The 27,740-nt window shown below is 42.5% G+C and overlaps 1 protein-coding gene across 2 annotated transcripts in view; it reads left to right on the top strand.

Annotated features, from left to right (window-relative positions):
- FRMD3 (FERM domain containing 3) overlaps positions 1–27,740 on the top strand; it is a 307,593-nt gene that overhangs the window by 194,117 nt on the left and 85,736 nt on the right. For both annotated transcript variants that reach the window (XM_043567036.1, XM_043567035.1), the window contains exons 5-8: positions 528–625; positions 6,888–7,011; positions 22,924–23,011; positions 24,572–24,660. In XM_043567036.1, the coding sequence (XP_043422971.1) occupies positions 528–625; positions 6,888–7,011; positions 22,924–23,011; positions 24,572–24,660 (399 nt within the window). The remainder of the gene's footprint in view (positions 1–527; positions 626–6,887; positions 7,012–22,923; positions 23,012–24,571; positions 24,661–27,740) is intronic.

The raw sequence follows: 27,740 nt of genomic DNA, 5'->3' as shown, positions 1-27,740 counted from the left end.
GGCAACGTGGACCTGAGGTGGGATGGATGTCCCCCGTCCTTCCAGGGACCGTGGCTGCTGGGCCCTGTGGCTTTCTTCTGTTCCCGTGTCTTTTTTTTTTTTCTTTTAATTTAATTTTTGTTTGTTTATTTGAGAGAGAGAGACAGAGAGAATCCCAAGCAGGCTTCGCACGGTCAGCGCAGAGCCCGATGTGGGGCTCAAACTCACAAACTGTGAGATCATGACCTGCGCCGAAACCAAGAGTCAAACTCTTAACTGACTGAGCCACCCAGGCGCCCGGCTCATGTCTCTTTAAAAGGGGCCAGCCACCCAGTTTTGGAAGCTGCCACAGTCACTTCAGATTTCCTCAATCCAGAGGGCCCCTCAGTTTGCCCTGCTTGTCCTCCCAGGGGCCTGGTGTGGCTCAGCCACTCCACGGGGCTGGGTCGGGCGCTGCCGGTCCAGCTGGACAGAGCATGAACAATCCTTCTGCTTCTTCCAGGCCTCAGCCCAAACACAGGGTGACTCCTTCTCGTTTTGTATTGCAGGTATCTTCTGTACCTGCAAATTAAAAGAGATATTTTCCACGGTCGACTGCTCTGCTCCTTTTCGGATGCTGCCTACCTGGGTGCCTGTATCATTCAAGGTAAGTGTGGCTGTAGCTGCCCACCTGCTCTGAAGGGAGGCCGGGGGCTCTGTGCTCTGAGTTCTGACCACCGGGTGTGGTGCCTAATGGGTGTCACGAGGAGGAAAAGTTTGTCCAGGGAGGTAGGTGTCAAATAGGGGTCATTTCAGACATTTGAAATGAAATTCCAAAAAAAACAATTATATATATATATATATGTGTGTATATATATATATATATATATAATGTTTAGTTTTTAAATTTATTATATTTATTGTTTAAAAATACTTTTAAAAATAATTAAAAATATATTTGTATATAAATTATAAAATTACACTTAGAGGGGTGCCTGGGTGGCTCAGTGGGTTAAGCATCTGACTGTTGATGTCAGGTCTGTCTTTTTTTTTTTTTTTTTTAATTGTATTACATCTTTTTTCATGTTTGTTTATTTTTGAGAGAGAGAGATGGAATGCAGGTGGGGGAAGGACAGAGAGAGAGGGAGACACAGAATCTGAAGCAGCTCCAGGCTCAGGTAGCATCATGAGGACAGCACCAGGCTAACAGTCTGTCAGACTCGGGTCCAGCCTCCCTTCCCATCTGCTGGCTATTTCACCACAGACAAATTATTTCAGCTCTTTAAGCATATATTACATGGGGTGGCGTTTCACGCCTGTGTGAAGATTTCACGAGGCTTCCTTTCAGGGTTGAACGAGCCCCAGAGGATGGGGCAGCAGGAAACCGTAAAGGCATATGACCCAGGGTTGGCTTCTGGATGTTTCTACCTATAAGGAAAACCACCTGGAAGGCCGTCTTCTGGGCCCAAGGTGGCGCATGGCCCGTGGGGGTGGTTCTAGGACCCAAGCAAAGGATGACTCAGGTGCTCTGTTCCCCTGGGCCAGTGGGGGGCAGCTGGCAGCAGCAAGTCCTGTTTGGAGGGACTCAGGTGATGCAGCCATTTGCTGTGTGGATGCTAATGACATGTTGATGAGAGAAGGGGAGGAGGAGGGAGGGGGCAGGGGAAGAGAGGGGCAGTTGTCAAGTGAGCATGTCCTGTTTATAAAGGGTCTAGGATAACAAAGGAGCTTATGATGGGTCTTAAGCAGATCATGACAGACGTCTGCCTATTATAATTCCAAGCTTCACTCAGAGCTTAAGAGAGAGACCCATCGTTCCCCTGGGGTTTCACTGTCGCCCACTACGGTCCCTGTGGGGTGCTCTGTGCTGTGAAATGGTTCCTTGGGCCCTGTTTCTGGGGTGGGGAGGGAAGCTTCCTGAGAATTCTGAAGAGTGTTGTCTGTGTTGTTTTCTCCTTCCCCTGGGGTCCACCTGGTGCTGCACAGCGTGTTTGGCAGAGGTGTTCAAACCCGTGGAGATATTCAAGTTTGAAGTCAGAACTACAGTGATAGGGTGATGGGACATAGTCCTTCTATCTGTCCCAAGGTGGAGTATGTGTTTCCCCAAACCACCTCTCTTACAGCAGAGCTAAGGGATGTGAGAACCCATAGGCCTCCTCCTTTCCGGTGAGATTGCAAATTCCTGGTTAGGGTCCACCGTCCTCTGTAAGGGAAAAGCAGATCAATACTAATCCAAGCAACAGACCAGCACATGAGCATTTCAGAACACATTTAGGCATTAGTGAATCACGGTCAAGTCTCCAAGGACAAGCTCAATATGGATCTGTAACGGGAAACCCGCCATCCTATTTTGTGTTTGAAATAAAGCCACTAAGTCTCCCTCCAGACAATCAGGGCCCTCGGCGCTATTACCCCTGACCACATGCACAGATGCTGTGGAGAAATAGAGCTAGAAATGGACTGGCAGACCTCAAAAGGACCCTTCTGCTCTACGATACAGCAGTGGGCCATTTGTAGCAAACCCAGTAAAAGCTGGATTCGTGAACTTCTCTGATGCTTGGGGTGATATTTCCGCAGCTCTATAGATCCTTACAAATGCTGATAAAGATCTGGACCTGCTTATGCTTAGAGAGAGAGAGGGAACGTGGAGGAAATGACTAGAAAGCGAGAGGCCATGTGGCTGTTCGTTGACTTCTTACTTGCTAACGCTGTCTGAAGGAGCGTGTTTGAAGCTTCGCAATATTCTTGGTATATGAAAACCAGGCAGCACCCAGAGTGTTGCTGGTTGTACGTACTGAACACAGTGAGCAAGCATATTCAAGATGTCCAATGCATTTGCTTTCATAATACAAACTGCAAGACAAATACACAAAAACCCTAGGGATCTATTTATATCTTTTCTTGGTAAAAATAGTATCTTTCCTGTTCCTTCTGCAGAACAGCAACATGGTGGGATTTCTTTCTGGTCGCCTGTGCCTGGTGTGTTCTAGAGTTTCAGAACTGAATTCGAACTCAGTTCAGATTTCACCTCCTCTGAGAAGTCTTCCTAGACTACTAAAGCAGCCTCCCTCCCACGTGTCATTCTGTCTCATACCCCTTTTTTGTTGTCTTCTAAGCACACATATCTGGAATCATGTTATTGTGCTGTTTTTGGAACTTCTTAGGCCTTCCCTCTATGTAGAATCTAAGTTCCATGGAAGCAGGACTCGGGGTGCAGTTTTCACCGTAGTATCCCTGTGTCTGGCACACAGGACATTCTTTAGTACTGATGTCCTGAGTGAACAGGGCACTTGCCTAAATTGCACTGATGTAGGCTTTATTTCTATATTTGAGAAAGAGCAGTTGGTTCCCTACTTCATTCACTTATTTGTTTGCGTGTTCTCTGAACGTTTACCGAGCAGCTGCTAGGTGCAGGCACTGCTGTACAAAGTCCCTGGTTAGGAGGGAGCAGTAGGGGGCACACACTGGTAAATGGCAGTGTGATGTGTTAATGGCTCAACAGAGGAACACCCAGGTCCCTGCTATGACCTCAGGAGGGTGGTCAGGGAAGGCTCCTGACAGAGTTGACCCTGGAGCTGTAACATCCTGTGTCTCTTGTTCTTTTGGAATGAGTCCTCTCCAAAGTGGGGGCGGGGGTGGTCGCATTACCTGGCTTGCCCTTTAGACTTACTAACGTCACCCAACTGCACTCATCCTTCTGCTTCAACTCTTTGGGTTTTTCTGAAAGTTAAATTCCCTTAGACACGCACTAGGACCTGCTTCAAATTGCAAGGCATCCGATGTGCCTTTGTCACAACTTTACCCTTGCTTACCCAACTCCTCTTGCTATGGAAAACAAAGTCTGGATAGTTACAAGTCCTGAATCATTTATGAACTGCCTTTTGCTTCACGTGAAGTCCGAGTTAAAGACACTCTTTAAGGGACAAGAAAGCAGGGCACGTGATGCGGGAGGCACTGACATTTGCCTTGTTAGCAAACGAGTGCAGGTTCCAAGGCAGTTCTTCTTTTAGTTTTCTGGCGTTTTCCAACTTATTTGCGATGTTTAGCAGTACAGAGACCCTTCCCCCACTCCCGGCCAAACAATGTCTTCCCTCACCAACCGCCACGTAAGCTGACATTTGCATCCAGCGCGACCCAGTAGGGTTCATTCCCTATGAAAAATGGAGACACTGGGGGTTATACCATCTGCTAAATTTTTAAGTCCATAGCTGACTCACAGGGTGATACGTATGTGTAGGTGTGGGTATAGGTGTATTATATGTGTAACTTAGGTTGAGTTAATCATCAGTTGATGCCTCATTCTCTTCACTGGTCCCTTTGGGTCCACCAGCTGATTGATTTTCCCTTTTCATTATTCTCCATTTCCATTCCTAAAGGCAACAACTGGGTTCATATAGATCTTTGACTTTGCATACATCCTTATAAATGATTACATCGTGTTGTGTGTATACCCTCTGAAGTTTTGTAAATTAGATGGGGCTGTAAAACTCATTTTAATCCTTTTACGCTCAACACAATCTATACAGGTTGCTGGGTATCCTTCTCTTTTGTTGCTTTTAATTGTTACAGAGTATCCATTAGGGGATGTTGCTTGTGTTTTATTTATTGCTCCTACCAACAACGAATATCCAAGTTGCCTTTGAAACCTTTCCTGTACACAAGAATTTTTCTAGAATATATGCCCAGAAGTGGGATTAGTGGGTGATAATATTCGACTAAACATTCCCAGTTTACTCTTTAGAAGAGCTACATGCCTCAAGGATCCTCCAGAAGGTGTATAAGTGTTTCCATTACCTCATATCTCTGCCGACACATGGAATCATCCGACTTCCTACACTTTTTGCCCATCTTTTAGGTGTAAAGTGATGTCTTGTTTTGGTCTCCCATAGTTCTGATTACTCATGAGTTTGAACCTCTCTCTCTGTACTCATCCTTTGGCTTTCCCCTTCTGTCACTTGATCATTTTCCTACTGGTCTTCCTGCCCATTTTCTTATTGATTGGTAGGAATTTCTTCTTTATTCTGGATATCAGTCCTTGTCGGTTTTGGATTTTGCAAATATATTCTTTCAATTTGTCATCTATCTATTATTTTGTCTAGGACTACCTGTGATGAACAGAAGTATTTTGATTTTAATATGATCTTGTAGCAGGATTCTGGCATAGACTCATGACACCCAGGCTTTTCTTTCCAGAAAGCAACTTTATGCATGCCGGCACTGCACAGTTGGGTTCATACCCAAAGAACAAAGCCCTGAAGGCCACATGGCATTGTTTTTTTTTATATATTTTTTACTTCTTTGTCTCCCATATATGGTAACACGCAAACAGGCAGTCTGATTAAGTGGTGTCATGTTACAAGGTCTTGAGGGATGTTGTCACCTACAGGTAAAGCCAGGTTGCCTTGAGGTTTTTTTTTTGTTTGTTTTTTAGGGAGGGGACCCTACCACAATCCAATTAATCGATTTCCCTCTTATGGTTGATGGCGTTTTGGATCTTATTTTAAAAGTCCTTCGCCTGTAGGATATACATTTGAAGTAGTTTTAACAACTCTGTATTTTGAATTCTATTAAGAAGCTTTAAAGAGCTTTGCTTTCCTCCCAGTTTTGTCCTTCTGTAGTCATTAGATGATTCAACAATGAAGGGACAGTAGATACAAATTACAGAGTTGGACGTGATTTTGCAGATGTGCTCAAGGCATATTGATTCCTATCTGCTACAAAGTCGTGTTGGTGGTAATCAAGTTCTTCTAATACAATTTTCCCACCATCTTTTAATCTTTTGTGGGCCATTTCTGCCTGAGACACTTGCCCCTTTTGGCTCATTCTCCTCAGCAAGCTTGTGCAAGCCATAAAAAGCATCCCCTCTGCCAGAGCATCACCTTTGCTGCTCCAGGCTATGGTTGATGCACATCCTAGGTCCATCCTTTTTTAAAAATTTTTTTTAACATTTTTATTTATTTTTGAGACAGGCAGAGACAGAGCATGAACAGGGAGGGTCAGAGAGAGGGAGACACAGAATCTGAAACTGTCTGTGCTGAGCTGTCGGCACAGAGCCCGACGTGGGGCTCGAACTCACGGACCGCAAGATCATGACCTGAGCTTAAGTCAGCCGCCTAACCGACTGAGCCACCCAGGCGCCCCAGGTCCATCCTTTCCTAGAGCCTCTAGGAGCTCAGAGATGTGCCAGTATTTCTTTTTTCCCTTAAAGACCTTCTGGGGGTGCTCTATATTAGAATCCAACAACAACCTTCATCTGGTACACTTGCCCATGCTTAGATTTATACTCTTTAATCTGAAGAGCATTCCATTTATTTTTAAGTGCAGTCTTCTTAGGTGCCTTCATGTTGTGATTTTATTATTATTATTATTATTGGATGCCCCACACTTGCACAAATCTCAGAGCAGGGCAGCTCCAGCCAGAGAATTCCTAGACTCAGAGAATTAGCTATGAAAGGAACCTTGAGGGACAACCAGTGGTTTCCAACTACTATCCTGGGTGACATTTGGAAATCCTGGGGGCATCTGTGGTGATCGCAGTGACTAGGTATACCACTAACACTTGGTACCTGAAGGGTAGGGGTGACAAATGTCCTATCTGCCTTGGAAGGTCTGAAACGATAAAGAATTGTTTAGCTCCCAAAATGCCAGTAGCTCCCCATTGGAAAAAAAAAAACTATTTAAATTCCTTTATTATATAGATGAAGAAAATGAGACCTGGAGAGGTTGGCAAGTGTCCAAGCTCCTACAGCTAGATCTGAGCTAGAACATGGGCTTCTAGACACGCAGGCTGTGGTCCTCCCATGGATACAAATACGTTTTGTTGGGTGAGCTCTTCCCAGCTCTTTGTTTGAGTGGCAGGAGCTATCTCACAAGTACGCTACCCTTGTTGTTTTAAATCTTTCTCTCTCTTTATTTTTTACTGATTACAGCTGAGCTCGGTGATTATGATCCTGACGAGCATCCCGAAAATTACATCAGTGAGTTTGAGATTTTCCCCAAGCAGTCACAGAAGCTGGAAAGAAAAATAGTGGAAATCCATAAAAACGAACTCAGGTAATAGGGGTAAACATTTGGAAGAATGATAGAGGTGAGAAAGTATTCTCATTGCAGGGAATGTGGAAATTGTACTGTGAAATAAGAATATTGGTGATGTATGGCTGGACCGTTTCTGGCGGCAGAGGGATCTTTCTGGGCACTGTCAAGCTCTCCATCAATAACCATCTCAATAGCATAGGGTCCCCTGGGTAGCTGTTTATGAACCATCAGCAGTTATTAGAGCCCTCTGTTTTCCAATGGGTTTTAACCACGCTGCGTTTCTGTAAGTGAAATCTAGGGTACATACGTGAGTGATCTTTTTTCTGTTTTGAATTTGCATTGCCTTGTCCTCTCCTGTGTCCGTTGCTGGAAGCTTTGACTTCCAGATAGGGTAAAATCCGTCGATGAGATTTCCTTTCAAGATGACAGATTTGGTGTCTTCTCTGTTCCTTGTCTGTGGTGCTCCAGGTTGATTGCGATTGCGGACTATAGAGCAGTGACGACGGGAGTAGTGAAATCGCACACAGGACTCACTGTGTACCAGGCAACATTCTGAGTACTTGTACATAGTGACTCACTTAGCCTTGACAGTGACTTAGCAGATAAGTACCATGATAGTTTCCATTTTACACATGAGGGAACTGAGGCACAGAGAGATTAAGCATCTTACCCAAGCTAGCAAGTGGCAGAGTCCAGATCTGAATCCAGGTAGCCTGGCTCCAGAGTCTGTGCTCTTAATCCTTGGGATGCTTCTGCTCTGCATAGGCTACCAGCTATGACATGAGCATGGGGAGGAATCCTTGCCAACTTGAAATCAAGTAACTCAGGTGCTCTAGTCTGTAACTAGGATTTAGATCTGTGCAAGTCACAGAAAAATTCACTCTGATAATGATCATGGGCTTTGCTATGACAAGTATGGACAAAGACCTGCAAGAACGGAGACGCCTCCATCTTCTGGACCTCCGGTAATTATATATAAAAAAGAAACAGTGTCACCGGATTATGAATTCCGGAACAAGTAACCGTCCCCTTGTGGCGGGAGTGCTCAAATTCTACTTTACGCAAGCACTCCCCCTTCTGGAGAGTCTCAGGAGAGTATATGTGTGGGCATTAAAGGTGGCAGCGTATTTCAGCTTTGAAAGATGACCTTTGTTCTTAACAGATAAAGATGATTAGACATCAAAAAATTGTACTGACTTCAATTTTATTTTTTTTAATTTTTTTTTAATTTTTGAGAGAGACAGAGACAGAATGTGAGTGGGTTAGGGGCAGAGAGAGAGGGAGACACAGAATCCGAAGCAGGCTCCAGGCTCTGAGCTGTCAGCACAGAGCCCGACGCGGGGCTCGAACTCATGGAGCTGTGAGATCATGACCTGAGCTGAAGTCGGATGCTCAACTGACTGAGCCACCCAGGCACCCCAGAAGTGTACCAATTTCAGAAAGCAACATGCCATCTCTGTGTAATTAGGAGTATTGTCTCCTAATGAAAAGCTTTATTGAAAATATAAGACACCGACTATTCTTTTTACATTGTGGGGACGTGAATGCTAGAGTAAAAATAAAGTTCTGATGTTCTAGCTGAGGAGTTTGTGGACCAGCAGTGTCTGGGCAGCACAGGGTGAGAACCTCTGGGTGAAGGAGTCACATCCGCTGTGTGGATTGGTGGGAGATGGGAATCAAAAGGTCTGCTGTGACCGGAATTTATGGGAGCTCAAGTGCCCGGAACATAAGATATTAGTAAACATTTATTGAACATCACTAGATGCCAAAACACTGTGTGAAGAGTCTTAGGTGTGTCCTCCCAGCCCTCCTAAGCTCTACAGGGGAGGTGCTATTGTTCCCAGTCTGAGGTGAAAATAGCACAACACTGAGTGGATAAAGGACTTGCCCTGTTAGCAGTGAAGTCAGGACTTGAACCTTGCTCTTACTTGACACCAACACCCATGCTCTTATCCACTGTGCCGAGCAGTCATAAGCCAATCAGATAAGCTGTTGGTGTTCCACAGTGATCACCATGGCAGTGGTGCCAGAGGATGGCGACCGTGAGCAGGAGGACCAATTATTTCTGCTTGCCAGACAAGAGACGCTACGGACCTGAAAAAGAATAGGAGTAGAGAAAATTGAAAGGATAGAGTTTTGAGCAACCATACTTCAAGACTTGGTGACCTCCTGGATTTCGTGAGTAAATGAGTGAATCAGAGAAGATGCCAGGTTGTTTTTTATAATCGGAAAGCTGTAGATTGGACTTTGTACCAGCACCTGACTTTGTTGATAACCCTGAAAGTAGTCCTCATGCACCAGGAGAAAAGAGGGGGTCATCAATTAGCCATGATCTATACATCTTGGAAGCAAATGCCATGGCTTGATCAAAGCTGCTACTTGGAAACACTACACATTTGTAACATCCAGAAAGCCCTTATGAAGAAGTGAAAGTTGTATGTTGAAGGATGAAATAGCCAGAAGTAATGTGACATTGCATGGAAAGGTTTAGAGGGTGATTTTGAATTCTTATGAATTTTTGCTCATCCTCAAGTAGTTGTGCATTTCCTTCTGCATCAGTACAGCAGAGAGAGATTATAGGTTTGGATGGGAAGATAAGAGAAGAATGAGCTGACAGTGCAGAGGGAGAGAGACTTTCTAGAATTGGTTGGAAGGCTGCCATAGAGACAGGTTATTTGGGGAGTCAGTGAGCACAGGTTTTGAAAGTGTTGATTTTCTGGTGTGGGAAATTGGACGTTTGGTTGGATCACTTTGCAAACCCAACAGTGTCAGGAAGGAGTTGTAGAGGGAAGACAACCATACAAGGCTGTACCAGAGTGTTAACATCTTACTCTCCAAGGTTATCACAGCACCCGTGACCCTCCCAACTCAGCAAAGGGATACTGTGTGATCACTGAACTATTATTACAGAAACTTCCTGAGAGGATTCAGCTGGCATTTGGGGGGGTCTGAGGGACCCCCAAACTAACCTCCTGCTTCCTACATGGCTTCTGAACCAGTGGAGAAAGAAAACAAAAGACATGGCAGGGGGGACACAAAGTTCAGCAGAAATAGTGATGATGATTTACAGTGAGATAAATGTACTCACCTGTGGGGGTTCACAGTCTTCTGCCTTTTTACATGATTGGAATCCTTCTCCTTATGTGCGCTCTGGGGAAGGGACACAACTATGATTCTTTGGAGAAAAATAACCAGGGAGGAAAAAGAAAACCACTGTCTCTGGGAGTTTACACACTGCCTTAAGTTGGAACCAAGATGGCATGACAGGCCACCATGAATAAGAGTTTTTTAGGGAGAAGAAAGTGAGAGAGTCTCCTTGGAATTTTGAGGTGCTTGAAAATAGAAGACCAAGGGTGTAGTAAGAATTGTTATCAACTTAGATTCCTTTTAGATGTTAAGAGATTTGTGAATGAAGATTGAAATTTATGGCTGGGTCAACTTTGCTTCCTTAAATGTGCCATCTGAACAGGAGGGTAGGGAGGGAGAAGTCACAGTTTTGCAAATCTACCAACATGGTTATTGATCATCTCTATATTGGTCACAATAAACTAGATTTTGATCAGGGAACAACTCCAAAAGCTCTGTGTTTAGAATGAGCGAGGCTCATTGTTCTGCTAAGTGTCCTTCAGATGTCAGCTAGGGGGTCTCTGCTCACCATTGTCACTCAAGGTACTCACAGGTTTGAATTTGCCAGTTGTTGAGCCAAAGGGAAAAGAGAGTTCTGGAAGGTCTTCCTTCAGCTTGTGGCCATAACTAGTCACATGGTCCTACCTAATGGCAAGAAAGGTGCAAACTGGAAATAACTGGCAAACAACTCTTAGTGGCTTTTGTAATCTCATTACCTAATAGGATTTTTTTTAATGTTTTTATTTAATTTTGAGACAGAGAGAGACAGAGCATGAGCAGGGGAGGGGCAGAGAGAGAGGGAGACACAGAATCTGAAGCGGGCTCCAGGCTCCGAGCTGTCAGCCCAGAGCCTGACGCGGGGCTCGAACTCACAGACTGTGAGATCATGACCTGAGCTGAAGTCGGATGCTTAACCAACTGAGCCACCCAGACACCCCTGGATTTTTTAAACTTTTACTTAATTAAAAAAACTTTATTTTTTTAGATTCACAGCAAAATTGAGTGGAAGGTACAGAGTATCTCCTATTCTCCCTGCATAGCCTCTCCCGTTATCAATATCCCCACCAGTCTTGTCTTTGTTGCAATTGATAAACCTACCATGACACATCACCCACAATCTGTAGTTTGCCTTGGGGTTCACTCTTGGTGTTGTACATTTCATGGACAATAGTATAATGACATGTATGCACCATTATAGTATCATGCAGAATGGTTCCACTGCCCTGGAAATTCTCTGCACTCTGCCTGTTCACCTCTCCCTCTGCCACAGCCACCTGCAGACAGTGATCTTTTTACTGTCTCCATAGTTTTGCCTTTGCCAGAATATCATGTCATTGGAATCATACAGTGTGTGGCCTTTTCAGATTATCTTCTTTCACTTAGCAATATGCATTTAAAGTCCCTCCATGTGTTTTCACCCGTAGCTCATTTCTTGCTGAATGATATTCTATTGTCTGTGTGTTCCACAATTTATCCTCTTGCCTACTGAAGGACATCGTGGATGCTTCCAAGCTTTGGCAATTATGAATAAGGCTGCCATAAACAGTCATGTGCAGGCTTTTTGTGTGGACATAAATTTCCAACCCCTCTGGTAAATACAAAGGAATGCAATTGCAGGATTGTATGGTGAGAGTGTGTTTAGTTTTGAAAGAAATCACCAATCTTCCAAAGTGGCTGCATTCCTACCAGCAATGAATGAGAGTTTCTGTTGCTCCACTTACCCTCCTCACCAGCATTTGGTGTTTTCAGCATTCTTGATTTTGGTCATTCTAATAGGTGTGCAGTGAAGAGTGTTTTATTCAGAGAGATTTTATACAGGCATCATTGGGCCACCTACTAACTTGTAAACTAGAGGATGTAGGGATATGTGATTCACATTATTGAATACAGATTAGGGCTAAAACTCACTGAGGCTGAATGATTGCTCTTGATCACAGATAGATAAATTTTTTGGCTTTCTGGGTCACGTGGGATCTCTATTACAGCCACTTAGCTATGATTTTGTAGAGCAAAAAGAAGACCTAAACAACACATAAATTAGTGGGCGATGATTCGATAAAACTTGATTGACGAAACAGATGGTGGGCCAGATTTGACCCATGGGTGCTAGTTTGCGGACTCCTGCTCTGAACACATGGTAGAGCAGGTCTGGAATCAATTTCTGCTTCACTGTCCTGCCTCTGTAGATAATTTTAAGACAAAAGATCAGTATTTTTTAAAACTACGTGTAAGAAAGAATCTCTTATGATTTACAGATTTCATTTGAGTGTGGTACGCAGAAATGAGGTCCTAGCATTGGGGCTGCTTAGCAATAGGTTATTCTTCCTTCCAGAGCCCTCTGGTGGCCGGAAGGAGCTGTTGCCACAATCCCTAGGGGTGTGACAATTCTGTTATTTTTTTGTCTGTCTTGGTTACTGTTTTCCACAGCTTTAATCATGGCCATGTGGGTTAGAAGGGAATGGAATACCCATTCCATTAGTCCTGAGGGTTGATGATCAAGAATATGATTGATTTTACTATCGGGAACCCTGAGAGGCTTCTCTGGAGGTTTTCCTACACTTTCTACTCAGCTGGTTCTCTCAATACCAGTTTATCAGATTTCTCATTAGAGGCAAAGACATTTGGATTAGCTTCAGGCACAGGTCATCAGCTTTCAAATATTCAAAAGTCTCACTTGGTGGTGAAATGGTTTTGATGAAGTATATTCCCTGTCCTTAAAAAGCAGAAAAATCATCCAATTAGCTACCACCATAATAATCTGATGCAGTGAGGCTTGTCCTGGAAGCAATAATGACACTGAGTATATTTCATATAGAGTCATTATCTTTTTATTTTTCAAAATTCACATTCTCTGTAAATCATGTGCTTCCTGGCAAGGATTTATAGTGTCAAAAATGTCTAGTCTTCTAGAAATAAGTGATCTGCAATGATAAATACCCTCTACCTGTGCTTCTGATGAAGAGATTATAAGAGCCCCCTCAGGAAATGTTTTTTGTGCAGCTTGGGGAAGAGTGTTTATTGTATAAAAGGAAAATGGGAAAGATCAGATTACTGTACAACTTCTAATCTTTCTTAAGATGTGCTTTTAATCATCTCTACTACCTCCTTCCTGTGCCCTTTCTTTTCTCAAGTCTCTCATTTTAAAGCCCTAGAATCTCTTTCTCTCTCTCTGAAAGATCATCAAATCCATTTCCATTCTCTGTTGTTATTTGGCATAGGAATTGGAAGAGGGAATTACTTGGCATCAAATGCTCCTCCTGTGAAAACTGAATCCTTGTAGTATGTGGCTTAGAGTCAGGGACATTTCTAGGGAGGGTTGGGCCATGGGCAAATCATGTGTGTGTCATGTATGCACCCAAGCCACCAGCATTTTTATATAGGTAAAATCTAGCTACAGTGACTTGAAAGGAGAAAGAGCAAAGTCATCAAAGTGCAACATGGCTTTGAAGAAGGGGAGAAGGATAGTATTGACAGCTTGAATCAGCCATGACTTAATACATTCTTTGATCCCCCCAACATGTGACATGTAAATTATGCATAGTCAGGGCCGCCTGGGTGATTCCGTTGGTTAAGCGTCCAACTTCGCCTCAGGTCATGATCTCACGCTTTGTGAGTTCAAGCCCCACGTTGGGCTCTGTGCTGACAGCTCAGAGTTTGGAGCCTGCTTCAGATTCTGTGACTCCCTCTCTCTCTGCCTCTCCCCCACTTGTGCTCTGTCTCTCTCTGTCTCTCAAAAATAAATAAATGTAAAAAAAAATAGACATAGTCAAAGACTTTTTGAACTTTAGATGAGCTTATAACAGTGTATCCATCCAGTGATCCCTCTGTCCATCCACATACTCATCCATGATTCATTCATGCATCTATGTGTCCATCCATCCATGTACCCGTTCATGACTCAGACATGCATCCATCTATCTGTCCGTCCACCCATGCACCCATTCATGATTCATCCATACATCTATTTGTTCATCTATTGATGCAACAAATACTTATTAAAAGGCAACTCTGTGTCAGAAACTGTGGTCATGTTGGATGACCTAGCCCACTGATCCTCAACTGCTTCACCACCAAGCTGGGATCCCCTTCATCATCTATACTCTCCCATGCCCTCATGTTTTGAAAGATTTTATCTAAAAAACAATATTCACAAAGTAACAATTAACTTGTTTCCTTATTTTTATTGGTCATACACAGCTACAACTACCACCTAGAGCCTTTGAATACCAAGAGGTCACTAACCAAAAGCCAAAAACTTGACACTCAGTTATTGCACTTGTGGGACTCTTGGAGTCCAAAGCAGGGGTTATAAAATGACAGTTGTTGAATTATGCTGTGACTCAGATGTATGGTGTTTGGGCCAAATACATTTTTCAAAATGGCATCAGTTGCCATAAAGCCCCAGCTTTACTTGTGCCTGGGAGATTTGGTAAGGGCAGACCTTCTCCTATGCAGCAGTTCTTGGCCAGAGCTCAGCATCAGTTCTCTGTAGGAGACTCATTTGCTCTCCAAATCGCCACCATCCCTGCTTGGCTCATTCACCTTCTCCCTCTGTTGGTTGAGTTTGCGACTATCTTCTTGTACCAATAAGGAAACGGATGCCTGAAAAATTAATTTATCCAAGGACCTACAGATAAGAAGTAATAGACCTTGACCTAAAACCTGAGTTTTCCTGCACATCTTCCTAAGAGGCTGCTCTCCTGGAAGCTTTGTCCTTGCCAGGCCCCCGGGCATTACCACCGTCTCCCTCATAGCATGGCAGTTACCCAAATGAGTAGTGTTCTGTCTAATGCTCTCATAAGAATGGTTCCCAGTGGTCCCCAAGGAGTTTGCAAGAGATCATGTTCCTCTCTAAGTAAACAAATAGAAATGACAAAATGGGGACTCTCATTCCTAGTTAGGACATAGAAAAGCATGAGACATTGATTTCCCCTAACACCAAGTTAACACCACAAGCTACATAGACTACAGAATACTGTTTTTGAAACCAATCTGAGAGAAAAGAAACCTAAATACTAAAATCCAGAATGTCTTTCCTAGGACAGTAGAGACCTGCACTTGCTTTCACTTCTGATGATATGGGAGGAGGAGGAGGAGGAGGAGGAGGAGAGGGAGGAATATGCCTTAGGTGGGGTCAAGGGGAGCTAGCCAAATCCTTATCGAGCCTTTGATGGCCATGAGTGGGCTGACTTAACGGATCGAGACCACAAAGACTCCAGCTACAGAGTGAGTTGCACTTTCCCACCACCATTTGGCCCTAGACCTTCACCAAGCGAAGAGGGAAGAAGTTGGACAGGATCAGAGAGGTAGGTGAGTGAAACTCTTGCAAGACACTCCAGACCTTCATCCAGCACAGGGTAGCTCTTGCCAACAGCAGAGAAAGGACCACAGGGAGGTCCTTCTGAGGGGCAGAGGGCCAGTGATGGTTCTAGAAAGCAAAGGAGACTCCTTGAAGCTCAAAACGTTGACAGCAATCCTATAAAGCATAGAGAACTCTCTGTGGAGTCTAATGGGTGCTAAGATCCCAAGCCCTGCTGAAGGGTAAGTTCTGAGAGCACTGTCAAGCATTTGAAGCCAGTGGTGAGTAAAATCTAAAGTTTTCAACCAAGTTACAGCAAAACCTAACCTAACTTAGCTTGAGAATTCTACTTTGCTGAGTTTAATTCTGCATCTCAAAGACTTGAATGGATCAGATGGAACCAAATCCGCCCCTTCCTGCCAACCGTGCTCCAAGCAATCCAGATCCTTGCTGGCAAGACCCACACCCCGTTTAATTATCATACACAGATAATAAGAGTGTTCCTTTTGGAAAAAAAAAGAATACCAGGTAGGTAGAAGGGAGATAGATGGCTAAATACACGATTACTCGACCTCACCTAATTTATTAGGAAAGCATATTTTTAGAGAATTGTTAGCTCTTACAGAATTCACCTAATCACTGGTGTTTCATCTAAATGTCTCATTAGAGACACTATTAATCTTAGCAGAACAGTTTCTGATGTAAGATTCAAAGGATAGAAAATCATTATTTTCCATTACCAAAAAGAGTTTTTGACAGAAACAAATGTCCAGAGGGAGATCTGAGGAGGCACAAAAAATGTGTTTAACTAGTCTTAGTGTCTTCCTGAAAACCTGATCACTCACTGGCTTCTTCCTCTGTGAGTCAGGGAGACTCAGTTTCCAGTGTCATCGGGGTCTCCATCTTTCCTCCATGGTTTTGTACATCTTTATACTCTGAACATTTGCAGTTAGCCTTTCTCTGTGTCTGACTTTTTAAGATAAGGTCTTTTCAGTGCTTAGCTGTTGGAGATCTGCAATCAAACCCAAGGCAAATGATACCCACTTGAGGACTTTTATTTTAAAGGGGGGTCTTTGCTTTGGTGTGAATATCTTGACATGCTTCCTGACATTTCCCTCAGCCTCATGATTCTGATTTCAGTCACGTGCTGAACTAATGCTGTTCAGAGGGTGAGGGGAGGCCGTACTCTGTGCCAGGCATTAGTCTGCTGGCTTTTTATCTGTCAGCCTCTTACTCTGTACACCACATCTTCAAGGTGTAGGCACTATTTTTACCTTCATTTTATGGAATCAAGGAGATCAGCTTTAGTTGTTTTCTATTTCTGTGTTCACTTCCTACCCTTCAGAATTCAGCAAACTTTTTCTATACTTGGCTGCTTAATAAACACTTCAGGCTGTGGAGAACATATGATTTCTTAATGGTTACTTATTTTGGGGAGGAAGAGACAGAGTGTGAGCAGGGGAGGGACAGAGAGAGAAGACACAGAATCCGAAGCAGGCCCCAGGCTCTGAACTGTCAGCCCAGAGCCTGACGCGGGGTTCAAACTCATGAACTGTGAGGTCATGACCTGAGCCAAAGTTGGATGCTTAACCAGCTGAGCCACCCAGCGGCCCCCAGAACATATGATTTCTGTTGCAAGTTCTCAGTCTTGCTGTTGGAGCATGACCACATCCATAGACAGTATGCAAACAGATGGGTATGGCTGTGTTCCAGTAAGAGTTTATGGTAATGAAATTTGAATGTTACATAATTTTCATGGGTCAGGAAGTACTCTTTGTTCGATTGTTTTAAACCATTCAAAAATGGAAAAACCAATCTTAGCTCAAGGGCTGTACAAAACCTGGCAGTGGTCCGGATTTAGCCCATGGGCTTCAGTTTGGGGATCTCTGACCCAGATTAAAACTGAGACCTCACTGCTCTCACTGATGACCTGTGGCTCATCAGGTCCGAATATCAGGTACCTCAGATGGATGGCTTCATCACTGATAAGATGCAGTGTTTAGAGTTTAAAAAGGGTTTTTATAAGACCTGATAGAAACCATTTCATTTTGATGTGCTCTGCGATGGCATGACCATATCATGTTGGTAGTGATGGTGACAAAGGCACTGAGCAGTGAACTTCACCTCGGCATTTACTAGTTGAGGAACTTTGAGCAAGTTACTTTTCCTTTTTGAGTGTCAGAATCCTCATCTATAAAATGATAATAATTTCTCCTTTATGAGTGCGTGACAAAATACATATATTGCTTTACAACAGAAATGATTATATTTCGCTTGGAACAGTAGAGTTTAGTAAAAGGTAGCCCAGCATGCATATCTGTTATGTTCCTAATCCTGTTTTGTTCAGCAGTACTTTTAGACTGAATTATATTTTTTTCAATAATTATTTTATTAAAAGGACAGGAATTATTCCTCTTTTTTCCACCATTGCAAATATATAGCACATAAGACTATATACAATATATGTGTAATTTAAAGAATAGTTGAGGTGCTCCTGGGTGGTTCAGTCGGTTAAGCATCTTTGGCTCATGTCATGATCTCACAGTGTGAGTTCGAGCCCTGCATCAGGCTCTGTGCTGACAGCTCAGAGCCTGGGGCCTGCTTTGGATTCTGTGTGTCCCTCTCTCTCTGTCCCTCCCCTGTTCATGCACACACTCACTCATTCTCTCTCTCTCTCTCTCTCTCAAAAATAAATTTAAAAACCTTAAAAAATATAGAATAGTTGAAAAAACACCCATGACCTGCTCACTCTGTTTATGAATTAGAATATCACCAGATGCCCTGAAATCTCGGGTGCACCCCTCCCAGATCACCTCCTTCCCTCCTCTGCACTGTTCTGAATTTGGAGGTATTCATTCTCTTATTTTGCTTTTGTTAAGTGTACTTGATATTTATCACTAAATAATGCATTGCTTTGTGTTTGACTTTCACATAAATGGGATCCTACTCTATTCTTGCATCTTACTTTCCCCATCAACATTGTTTTTGAGGTTCTTCCAAGCAGATGCCTATAGCCATAGGTCTTTATTTGTACTTCTTTGTAACTAATACACTATGATATGAACATGCCACATTTTATGTATCCATTCTGTTGATGGGCATTTGGGTTATTTCCAGGTTTTTGCTATTACAAAGTCTTTATGGTTTCTTGAATAATTCTCATGGGAGCATATGTAAAGGAGTTCCTAGCCTAGGTAGAAACCCGTGTGTAGAATTTGTAAGGCTGTAGAGTTTGTATGGTGTTCGCTTTTCTAGGAAGCGGTGGCTTGTTTGTTAATGGGGTTTCTCAAGCTGACGCTCACACCCACAGTACGTGAAGGTTCTCAGTGCTTCATCACCTTTTTTTTTGTCTTATGCTCTTAAAATGGAAATAGAACACGGATTCAGGAAAGTGCACAAAACATAAATGTAAAGCTAGATGAATTGTCACAAAGCAAATGTGTATAACTACCACCCAAGTCAGAGAGGATTGGTAACAGCCTGGAAGCTCCTATCCTGCACCTTCTCAACATTTACCTTCTCTCTCCTCTCCAAAGGGAATCTCTTCTCTGACTTTTAACACATTAGTTGTGTCGTACTCATTTTTAAAAGCCATATAAATAAATTCGTTCAGTGTGTACTCATTTATATCTGGCCTCTTTTGTTCAGTTTTATCTTTGTGATAGTTGCCCATGTTGTATGTAGCTTTAATTCATTTAATTTTGTGGCTGTTGAGCATTGCTTTGTCTATCCATTCTTTTGTGCATAGACATTTGAGTTTCCTATTTTTTTGCTACTACAAATGGCACTACTATGAAAATTCTATGTATTTCTTGGTGCAGCATGCACAAGTTTCTGTTGCATATAAAACTATTAATGGAATTGCTCTATTACAAGGTAAACATGTTGAATTTTTGTAGATAATGCCAATTTCCCACATAGTTCTACCAAATTGCTGTCCCACCAGCAGTATGAGTTGCTTTTTCTGCAAATCCTTGTGAGTGTTTGGTACTATGTTTTAAATTTTAGCTATTTAAACGTATATAATGTATAGATGATGTATAAATGATTTCTCATAGTTTTAATTTGCATTTTGCTGATCATGAGGAGGTTAAGCACATTTTCACATAGTTGTAGGCTATTTGGATATCTTATGAAGCGCCTATTTAAGTCTTGTTAATTTTTCTTCTGAGATATATATATATGTATATATATGTGTGTATATATGTATATATATACACACACACAGACACAGACACATATATGTATCTATATACATATATTTTTTATATTTTAAAATTTTATTGTTTATTGATTTGTTGGAGTTTAAACCAAATTCTACATAGAAGTCCTTTTTTTTTTTTAATTGCACCTGTTGCTGAAATCTTTTCCTGTACTAGGGCTTCCCATTTCACACCCTGGATGTGATCTCCCAGTGAGTAGAGGTCTTTGAGTTTAATGGCAGCCCCTCCTCTGGAGCTGTGTGGCACTGCACCTGCTACCATCTGTGGTTGAGTGTTTGCAACTAGAAATCAGATGCCTATCGGATTTACAAAGGACAGGAAAGTGGTCAGACCACCCAGGCGAGCAGAACCCATTCATTTTCCAATGTGAACTTCCAAATTACAACCTTTCATGATTAACTTGTTCCCAGACTGATTAGAAAAGAGGAGTCTGCTTTAAAACCAAACTTGGATTTTAAGAATAAACACCATGTTCTTTATTCAGAGGTGCTGACAATGTAACCACTGGAGAGAATGGCCAGCTCTCAGGAGCGGAGGAGCTCTTATTAGTGTGGGACGGAGTAGAGCCCTTTCATGTCAAGCACGATTATCTCCAGCAGAGCTAATGGCCTGGGCTACTTTGGCTCCAGCCCTGGGGTCCTGGTTCCCTTTGGCCTCCATCTGGGCCATTAGACTGAAGTTCTGCATTGAGGGCCACCAGACGCTGGACAGCTTAGCTCTGTGCTTTGCCCCTTGTCAGAGGGTGCTATGAGCCTCTGGGTGAGTGACTGAGTGCGAATGTGTGGCAGGGAAGGAAATGGCATCCAATATTTGGATTTAATGACTTATTTTTCATTAAAAATGAAAAATTTTTAATGGAAGAGAAGCTATTACTACTAGAACTTGCACGAGAGCTATGGAGAAATACCTGCATGTTTTGAGAAAACTTCCCCCCAAATCCCTTTTCCTTTCCCCATCAATATAGTTGGTGACTTTTCTGAACCTATTGTTATGGTATCAGGAAGAGAAATAATTAACAGTGACTGTGACTTGAAAAGAATCAAAGAAAGATAGGAATTGTATTGAAAGGGCCAATACAGTGCTGATCAGGATGAATAAAGATACTGTTTTTATATATATCATGGCAAAACTTTAGAACACTAAGACCAAAGAAGAGGAAAGCCTGAAAGGCTTTAGAAAGACTTTATTTTCTTAAAGCAGGTGTTTGAGTCAATCCCTCAGAAATATGTTCTGTAAAGGATGAATTAAAAATTATTTCTTCTTTGAAAAGAACACATATGGCTACCTTTTCTTCCCTCTCCAAGTCCCTATGGATAATAGAAAAAGTACTAGAAAGCAGATGCAGGAAAGTATACCATTTGTGGACCATTTTTGGATCAGAAGTCCTACAGTGTCTCTGGAAGATGGGAAATAGATGGAGCAAATCCAGGTTAAATACATATGTAGGGTAGGAGTGGTTCTGGGTGCTCCAGGCAACAGATACCCAGGTCGGCCATCATGGTGAGTGCAAAACTACATTTGGCACAGTTGGGAAGCTTTGACCTCTTTCTCTGGTTCCTCATGGGCAATAGCGGGCTTGGGCTGGAAGTACCCTGTGTGTGAGCAACACTTGGAGAAACTACAACTTTCAGTTTAAAATCAAGTTACTAACACACACTCTTCCCAGATGGTATGCCCCACCACCCGCTCCTTCCCTACAACCTCTAGAGGCCACTGCATTAAATAATATCAAATACAAAAACGAATGCCCATCCATGAATCGCCAAACACTTAAGGAAACCAACCCCGTGAATGAGAGATTCTGACTCAGTAAACCGAAGACCATCACCAAGAAAACAGCATTAACGGTGTAAACAGGATTGGATTTTAAAGGAAACCATGTGTTTTTTTCCTCAGAGGAATAAAAGGAATTTATTGCATAAAATAAGAATAGGCAGCTATTTCCAGAGCCAATTAGATATTACATTGGAAATACAATATTTATATTTTAAAAACTCATAAACAGGAATAAAAGCAGAATGCATGCAGCTGAAGAATAAATGAGCAAGTTGGAAGTTGGAATTAAGAAATGATACAGAATGTACAAAAAGAACGATTTAGAGAATGAAACAAAGGTTATAAGGCATGGAGGATAGACCTAGGGGGTTCAATATCCATTTACTTGGGTCTCTCAAAGGTGAGAAGAGAAAGAAAAGAAATAAAGGTTGGTGAGGAAGGAGGTTGGGAAGAGACGAAAAGAAATAGCCAAAGAAAAATGAATCATTGGATTAAAAGTATCCCCACAGTGCTGATCATGATGAGTAAAGACACTCCTTAGACATATCATAGTGGAATTTCAGTCACTCAGGGTAAAGAGAAGATCTCAAAAGGCTTTAGGGAGAAGGTAGATGGCATACTGTTTTGATTTAGAGGCACGATCTTTTAGTTGTCTTGATGGCTAGGGGAGGAAATGCATCTATGGGGGGAAGCGTGGGTGGAAATAGATTTAATATTAAAATGTAATCTTAGGTTTTGGAAATAAAAACACATTCCTGTTGTTTTCTTTAGCAAACTCTACTTGGTTGTTAGGGTTACATATTTATCCTTAGGGAACGGTTTGGATTCTCGAAGATACATGTGGGATATTAACATTAGTCAAAGTGGAGTCTTTGGAATGCTGCACCATCCTGCTTTGGAATTTAGCCCCAAAAGGCTTTACAGCCATCTGTATTGCAGCCCCTTTCTCCCTTGCTGAGGCCAAGACCTTGTTTACCACCCTGGAGGACACTGCTAGGATTAGTGGCTGAGATTTCCTTTCAAAATCCAGAGCTTTCCAGTGGAATGGTTGACAGTTTGTCCTACCAGATGGCTTTGTTCAGGCTTGTTGGTAGGGTAACAGGATTGCCTGTATTTTACCCTGAGCAAAAAGGAATGGTATTTACCCTGTATAATCTTTTTAAGTGAGCAGGAAAGAACAGATGCTGACTTCTATTTCATATTAAGATTGAATTTGCAAGGCTTACTTATTGGTAACTTGATAATGTCGATTAACTGTACGGGTCACTGGAGTCCTCAGAGTACATGTAGGTTTATTATGAAACAATTAGCCAGGGAACATGAGCTTAGGTTTCTTAGCAAAGGGCTCTTCATGGTGAGAAATAGTGATCAGTCTTACTGATTACTATTTATGTAGGGATGTCTCTCTTTTTTTAGTTTAGGATATCACATTTTATTGAATGAAGGGATTCTATGTTTCTATAATCTTCTGTATTAACACCCTAAACTATTCTTGTGTGATTTTAGAGGCCAGAGCCCACCCGTTGCTGAATTTAACTTACTCCTGAAAGCTCACACTTTGGAAACATATGGGGTGGACCCCCACCCATGCAAGGTGAGTGCCCCTCATAGCAGGCCAACATATAATGATTGTTTTGCCCACAAGAGACTTAATTGGTATGCAGGATATTTCTACAGCCTGATCCATTGCCCCTAATTGGAAGGGACAACAGTAGGCTGCAGTGTCGTGTTCTGGTAGTTGATTTTCTCCATTGCAGCCTCCCAATAGCTTGCTAATTGCTATGTAGTGGCCAAGTTTTCCTCAATTAACACATATGATTCATCCATCTATCCATCAAGTGGATGATTCTACCCCTGAGAAGTTATAGGATCCCGACAGATTTTCAAGACCATTGTCAGCAACAACGAACTCTTGAAAATCGGGAAGGTAGAAGAAAAAAAATTCTTAAGATTATATTTTGACATTAGGAATAATTGTTTTTCCTGTTTCCGTTGTTCGTATCATTTGACAGTATTTTTCTTAAGCATGTATTAGAATCACCTGGGGTCCACCCCAGAGCTGCTGAATCAAAATCGCTGGGGGTGCAGTGGGGGAATATGCTTTTTTAACAAGCCCCCAAGATGATGCACACATTTTCCAGAAATGGTCCATGAAAGCAGCTTTCTTCTTTACGTACCCTACACTAGCCACGCATCAACTAGACACTAACTAGAATCCTAAACTAAGCATTTATATCAGCCAGGCTCTTAAAGGTAAGTTCTTGAGTCCTACTGGAACATTCCTTTACCCATATGGTACCAGCTAACAGTGTTTGATAAAGTACTAGGTCAATAGCTTTTAGTGCAGGCTGCTCATTAGAAGCACCTGGGTAGCTTCATCTACTTCTGCCACCCAATCACATCAGGATCTGTGGGGGTGCAGAGCAGGCTCTCCAGATGACTACAGCAGGTACTTGTTCACATTGGCATGGGCTTCTTGCTCTGCCCATGCAATTATTTTAGCGTATTGGCCAGGATCCTCTTCCTAGTAATGGTATAAATCAGTTTATTCCATTTAGCAAATTAGATTTAATCCACAATTTTGAGCCTCTCTGTTTGTTTTATTTGTTACTTGGAAATGGACTTGATTTTTGTTGTTGTCTTTCCTTTGCCTTTAGTGATCTATGCTTAATTTTTCTGGTTGAGGCTAGAGGCAAAGTAGGCATTTCTGGACCTTTCTTTATGTTAAAATTGCCGGAAATATTATGTGGAATTGAATGAAGTTAAATTAGATATTCAGGGCGTTGGTTTCATAGCCTCTTTGGTTTTGGGGCTCTTGATGACTGAGAATAGTTTGCCCACATTATAGGGCAGATCTGAGCACTCAGGTGGCCCCAGGACACAGTTAGAAATAGACATAGTAGTTTGTGACTAATCTGTATTTTTCCAGGATGTTCCTGGAGAGGTAGAAGGAAAAAGCTACATATTCCCAGACCTTCCCTAGATTTTAGAAGTATTATCCTTGGAAGTCCCATCTCAGAAACTTAGTTTATTGCTATAATCAATGGAATTAACCTGAAATTAACCCAGGAGGAAGATGAATGAGCATACCATTTATCATTTATTTTATATTTCTCAATCTAGATGTTTTTGTTTCTGTTTTTTTTTTTTTCAGGATTCAACAGGCACAACAACATTTTTGGGATTCACTGCAGCAGGTTTTGTGGTATTTCAGGGAAATAAGAGAATCCATTTGATAAAATGGTAAGTACTTCTTTGGGAAACTGGCTTACCATTTTTCTTAATCTTGTTTTTCTTTTCCAGCCTTTGATTTTTTTTTTTTGTTTGTTTGTTTGGAAATGTCTGGAGAAAGGGGAACCCCTTTGGGAATGTGTATTGGAAATGTCTGGTAGAATGCTTAGAATTCATTTCTTTGCTGTGGAGAGTCATTATGAAGGGATTATTCATCTATAAATAAAAGCCAATCTAGGTTGCCCTAGACCTCAGGAGACCTAGAGTGTGTCTTGGGCTCAGGAGCTCTGTCTCCAAAGAGAAAGTGTCCAATGTTTCCTCACCAGTAGCTGCTGGTCTGGCCAGAGGGGTGACCCTAGGGTAGGTCAGGACAGGGTAAAGGTACAAGTTCACTTGAATAACTCAGGACCCTCTTCTGCTCACTTCTCTCCAATTCTCTTCTGTTAAATCCTTGTTGCAGACTCATCCTATGGTATCCAGTATATCAGTGAAGATGCTTTTGGCTCAAAGTAACAGAACTATCTCCTCACAGTGGCTTACAGATAAGAGGTTATGTCACATAGCAAAATTTCCAGAGGTCAGGCATTTCCATGATCCTTTAACTTAACTACCTGACAACACCGTGAAGGATCTGGGTCTCCCATTTTCTTCTCTGTCATCCCAGGGGAGTGGCTGTTGTGTCCAGGTTCATGCTCATAAGATGGCCACACATGCAACTCTGTTCATCCCATCTTCATACAGCAATACCCATTACCTGGAGGAGAGCACCCCTTCCATGTGTCTCCTATTAAAACAATGATCACTTTTTAAACAAAAACCCCTGTAGGAGACTTCCCATGTATCTAATAGGCTAGGATTAGGTTACACGCACCTACTTAAACCAATCCTTCTGAGAAGAGTGGGGACGCCATGACTGGGTTGGTCAAATCAAGACCCACCTCTTGCAGCTGAGAAGAGCATCATCTGTATGAACATGTCACCTTGAGTCACATCAGTACAGAAGTGGGAGGGTGGAGCAGGGTACATGACCAGCAGCACCTGCTGGGTTGAATCAAGGAGCAGGATGGTTTGGGCAAAGAGCAAGAAGGCTGAATGTATGTGGAATATTGTAAAGGCTCAGTGTTGTTCATACCTTCAGCCTGATTTGGTTTCCTCCCTGATGGCCCTTGAGAGGTTTGTCATCCCCATCCTGTCTCACTGGGTGGTGGGCTCACCCCTGTGGTCTGAAGTTGTTCTTGACGGGTCAGTGGGCATCCATCTTCAGTCTTGGGCTGGAAATGCTCTTATACTTACCTGAACCTTGGTTTCCAGGCTCTGTTACCTTCAGGATTCCTTCTAGCACCCGTTTATCATATCAATACCCTCTCTTTGTGCACTGTCCTCCTGGCACCCCCCTGCCTTTTCAAACCTTCTCTGCTGGGTTAGCTTTAGCTAGTTAATGTCCACTCTGCTCCTGCACCACTTTCTCTTCCTTGTGACCAGCCCTCTCTTTCTGAGATCCCCAATTTCACCAATCTCTTCCTTGACCTCTTTATCATTGCCTTTTGTTCAGTTCCTACTTTCAGCTCCCCTCCGTGCCCACTTGTTCTCTTTTTCCACACTGAGTGTTCTCAAAACTTACCTGTAATAAACCTCTTGGCTTTTCTGAATCTCTGTGTACTCATCCATAAGGTGGGAGTCAGTTATTTCTGGCTGCCTTCCAGGGAGGAGGGGAGGTGGAGGAGAATCAGATGCAACAGTGTCATGAGTGGTGGGATTCATGAATTGTGACATTTTGTGTATGGGTAGCATGGTGGGGTGAATAGTTTTCTTCTCTGTGTTTTCCGCACGTTGTAAAGAAGGGTATTTATTAATCACCCTTCAGACCATTCCAGAATAAGCTCCCTAGGAATTCTTACTGACTTTGGGAAGCATGGAAAATTTGGGGAATTCTCCAATCCTACCCTAGGACCACAAGAGACGTGGGGGTCCTGACGGATGCTGGATCGTCAGGTTTCTGAATGGCTTGAGCTCTGAAGTAGGTAGGGGAGAACCTGACAGGTGTCCAGGGCAGATTAATTGCAAGTCTCTGCCCTTTGGGCTTCTGTTTCTTCCTGGGTCCACAGAAGAATGGAGATGGACAATCCCCGGACCATTTGTTTCTGGGTTCTACATCTTGGAGTTCATGGTGGGGTGCTTGATGTCTCCCCCACCCCTTTCCAGCCTCTAGTTAGGCACGTGTGTTTGGAACAGCTGTGGACATGTTTCTAAAACAAATTTGATTCCTACGTTAATCCTAGTTTTGCTTTGTTTTGTTTTTTTAACATCCATTGAGCTCTGTCACTCTTGTAAATGCTCTCGTAAGTTTGAACCGCTTAATGTGACCACACTGTTCTTTTTCCCCCAGGAAAAGCACAGGGGCACATATCAGTCTCCTAGGAATTAGATCAAAGGAATAGAAATAGAATTGTCTCTTCTCTTTACATATATCTTCTCACCAAGGAGGTGACCTAGGGTCCCTGTTTCAGGCAGATTTTAATTGAGCAGCTCCTTAAGATAAAACCAGACATCACTCTTCTGAGTACAATGTGTCAAGTTGTCCTCACAATTTTGAACATCTAAATCTCTAATAAAATTATTCTTTCATGAACAGAGAGAGCAGAAATGAAAATTTTGCAATGTCGTGTGTGTTCCTTGATGGATATGAAAGGGTGAGAGAGACAGATACTGTGAGTCTGTGTCGTTTCATTACCCGAACCTGAAATGATCACATTCTTCCTACCTTGCAAAGTGGGCTGGCCAGTTAATATTGTTTTGGTCGTTAATGTTCACGAAACCCCCAGAGCTCCTTGGAAGAAAGAGGCAGCTTGACTGTAAAAAATGGAATAAATAATTCTGAGCTGCCTCCGGATCCTCTCTTGGGAAGAAAATTGCTGTATAATTCACTTGGGGGCTTTTTGGTGCTCATTAGGCCTTCACTGATGATAAGATAATATCTTGTTTCATTGCAGTCTGCTTGGTATTTGTGAGTCAGCCAGATTCCTCTGGGAAACCCAGGTACCTTGGTTAGCTGCCAGGGTTGTTGTTTTTTGTTTTTTTGTTTTGTTTTGTTT

The sequence above is a fragment of the Prionailurus bengalensis genome, chromosome D4 (genome assembly GCF_016509475.1).
Source record: "Prionailurus bengalensis isolate Pbe53 chromosome D4, Fcat_Pben_1.1_paternal_pri, whole genome shotgun sequence".
NCBI classification, from domain to species: domain Eukaryota; kingdom Metazoa; phylum Chordata; class Mammalia; order Carnivora; family Felidae; genus Prionailurus; species Prionailurus bengalensis.
The sequence above is the reverse complement of the archived record's forward strand: the minus strand, read 5'-3'. Positions and strand labels throughout refer to the sequence as shown.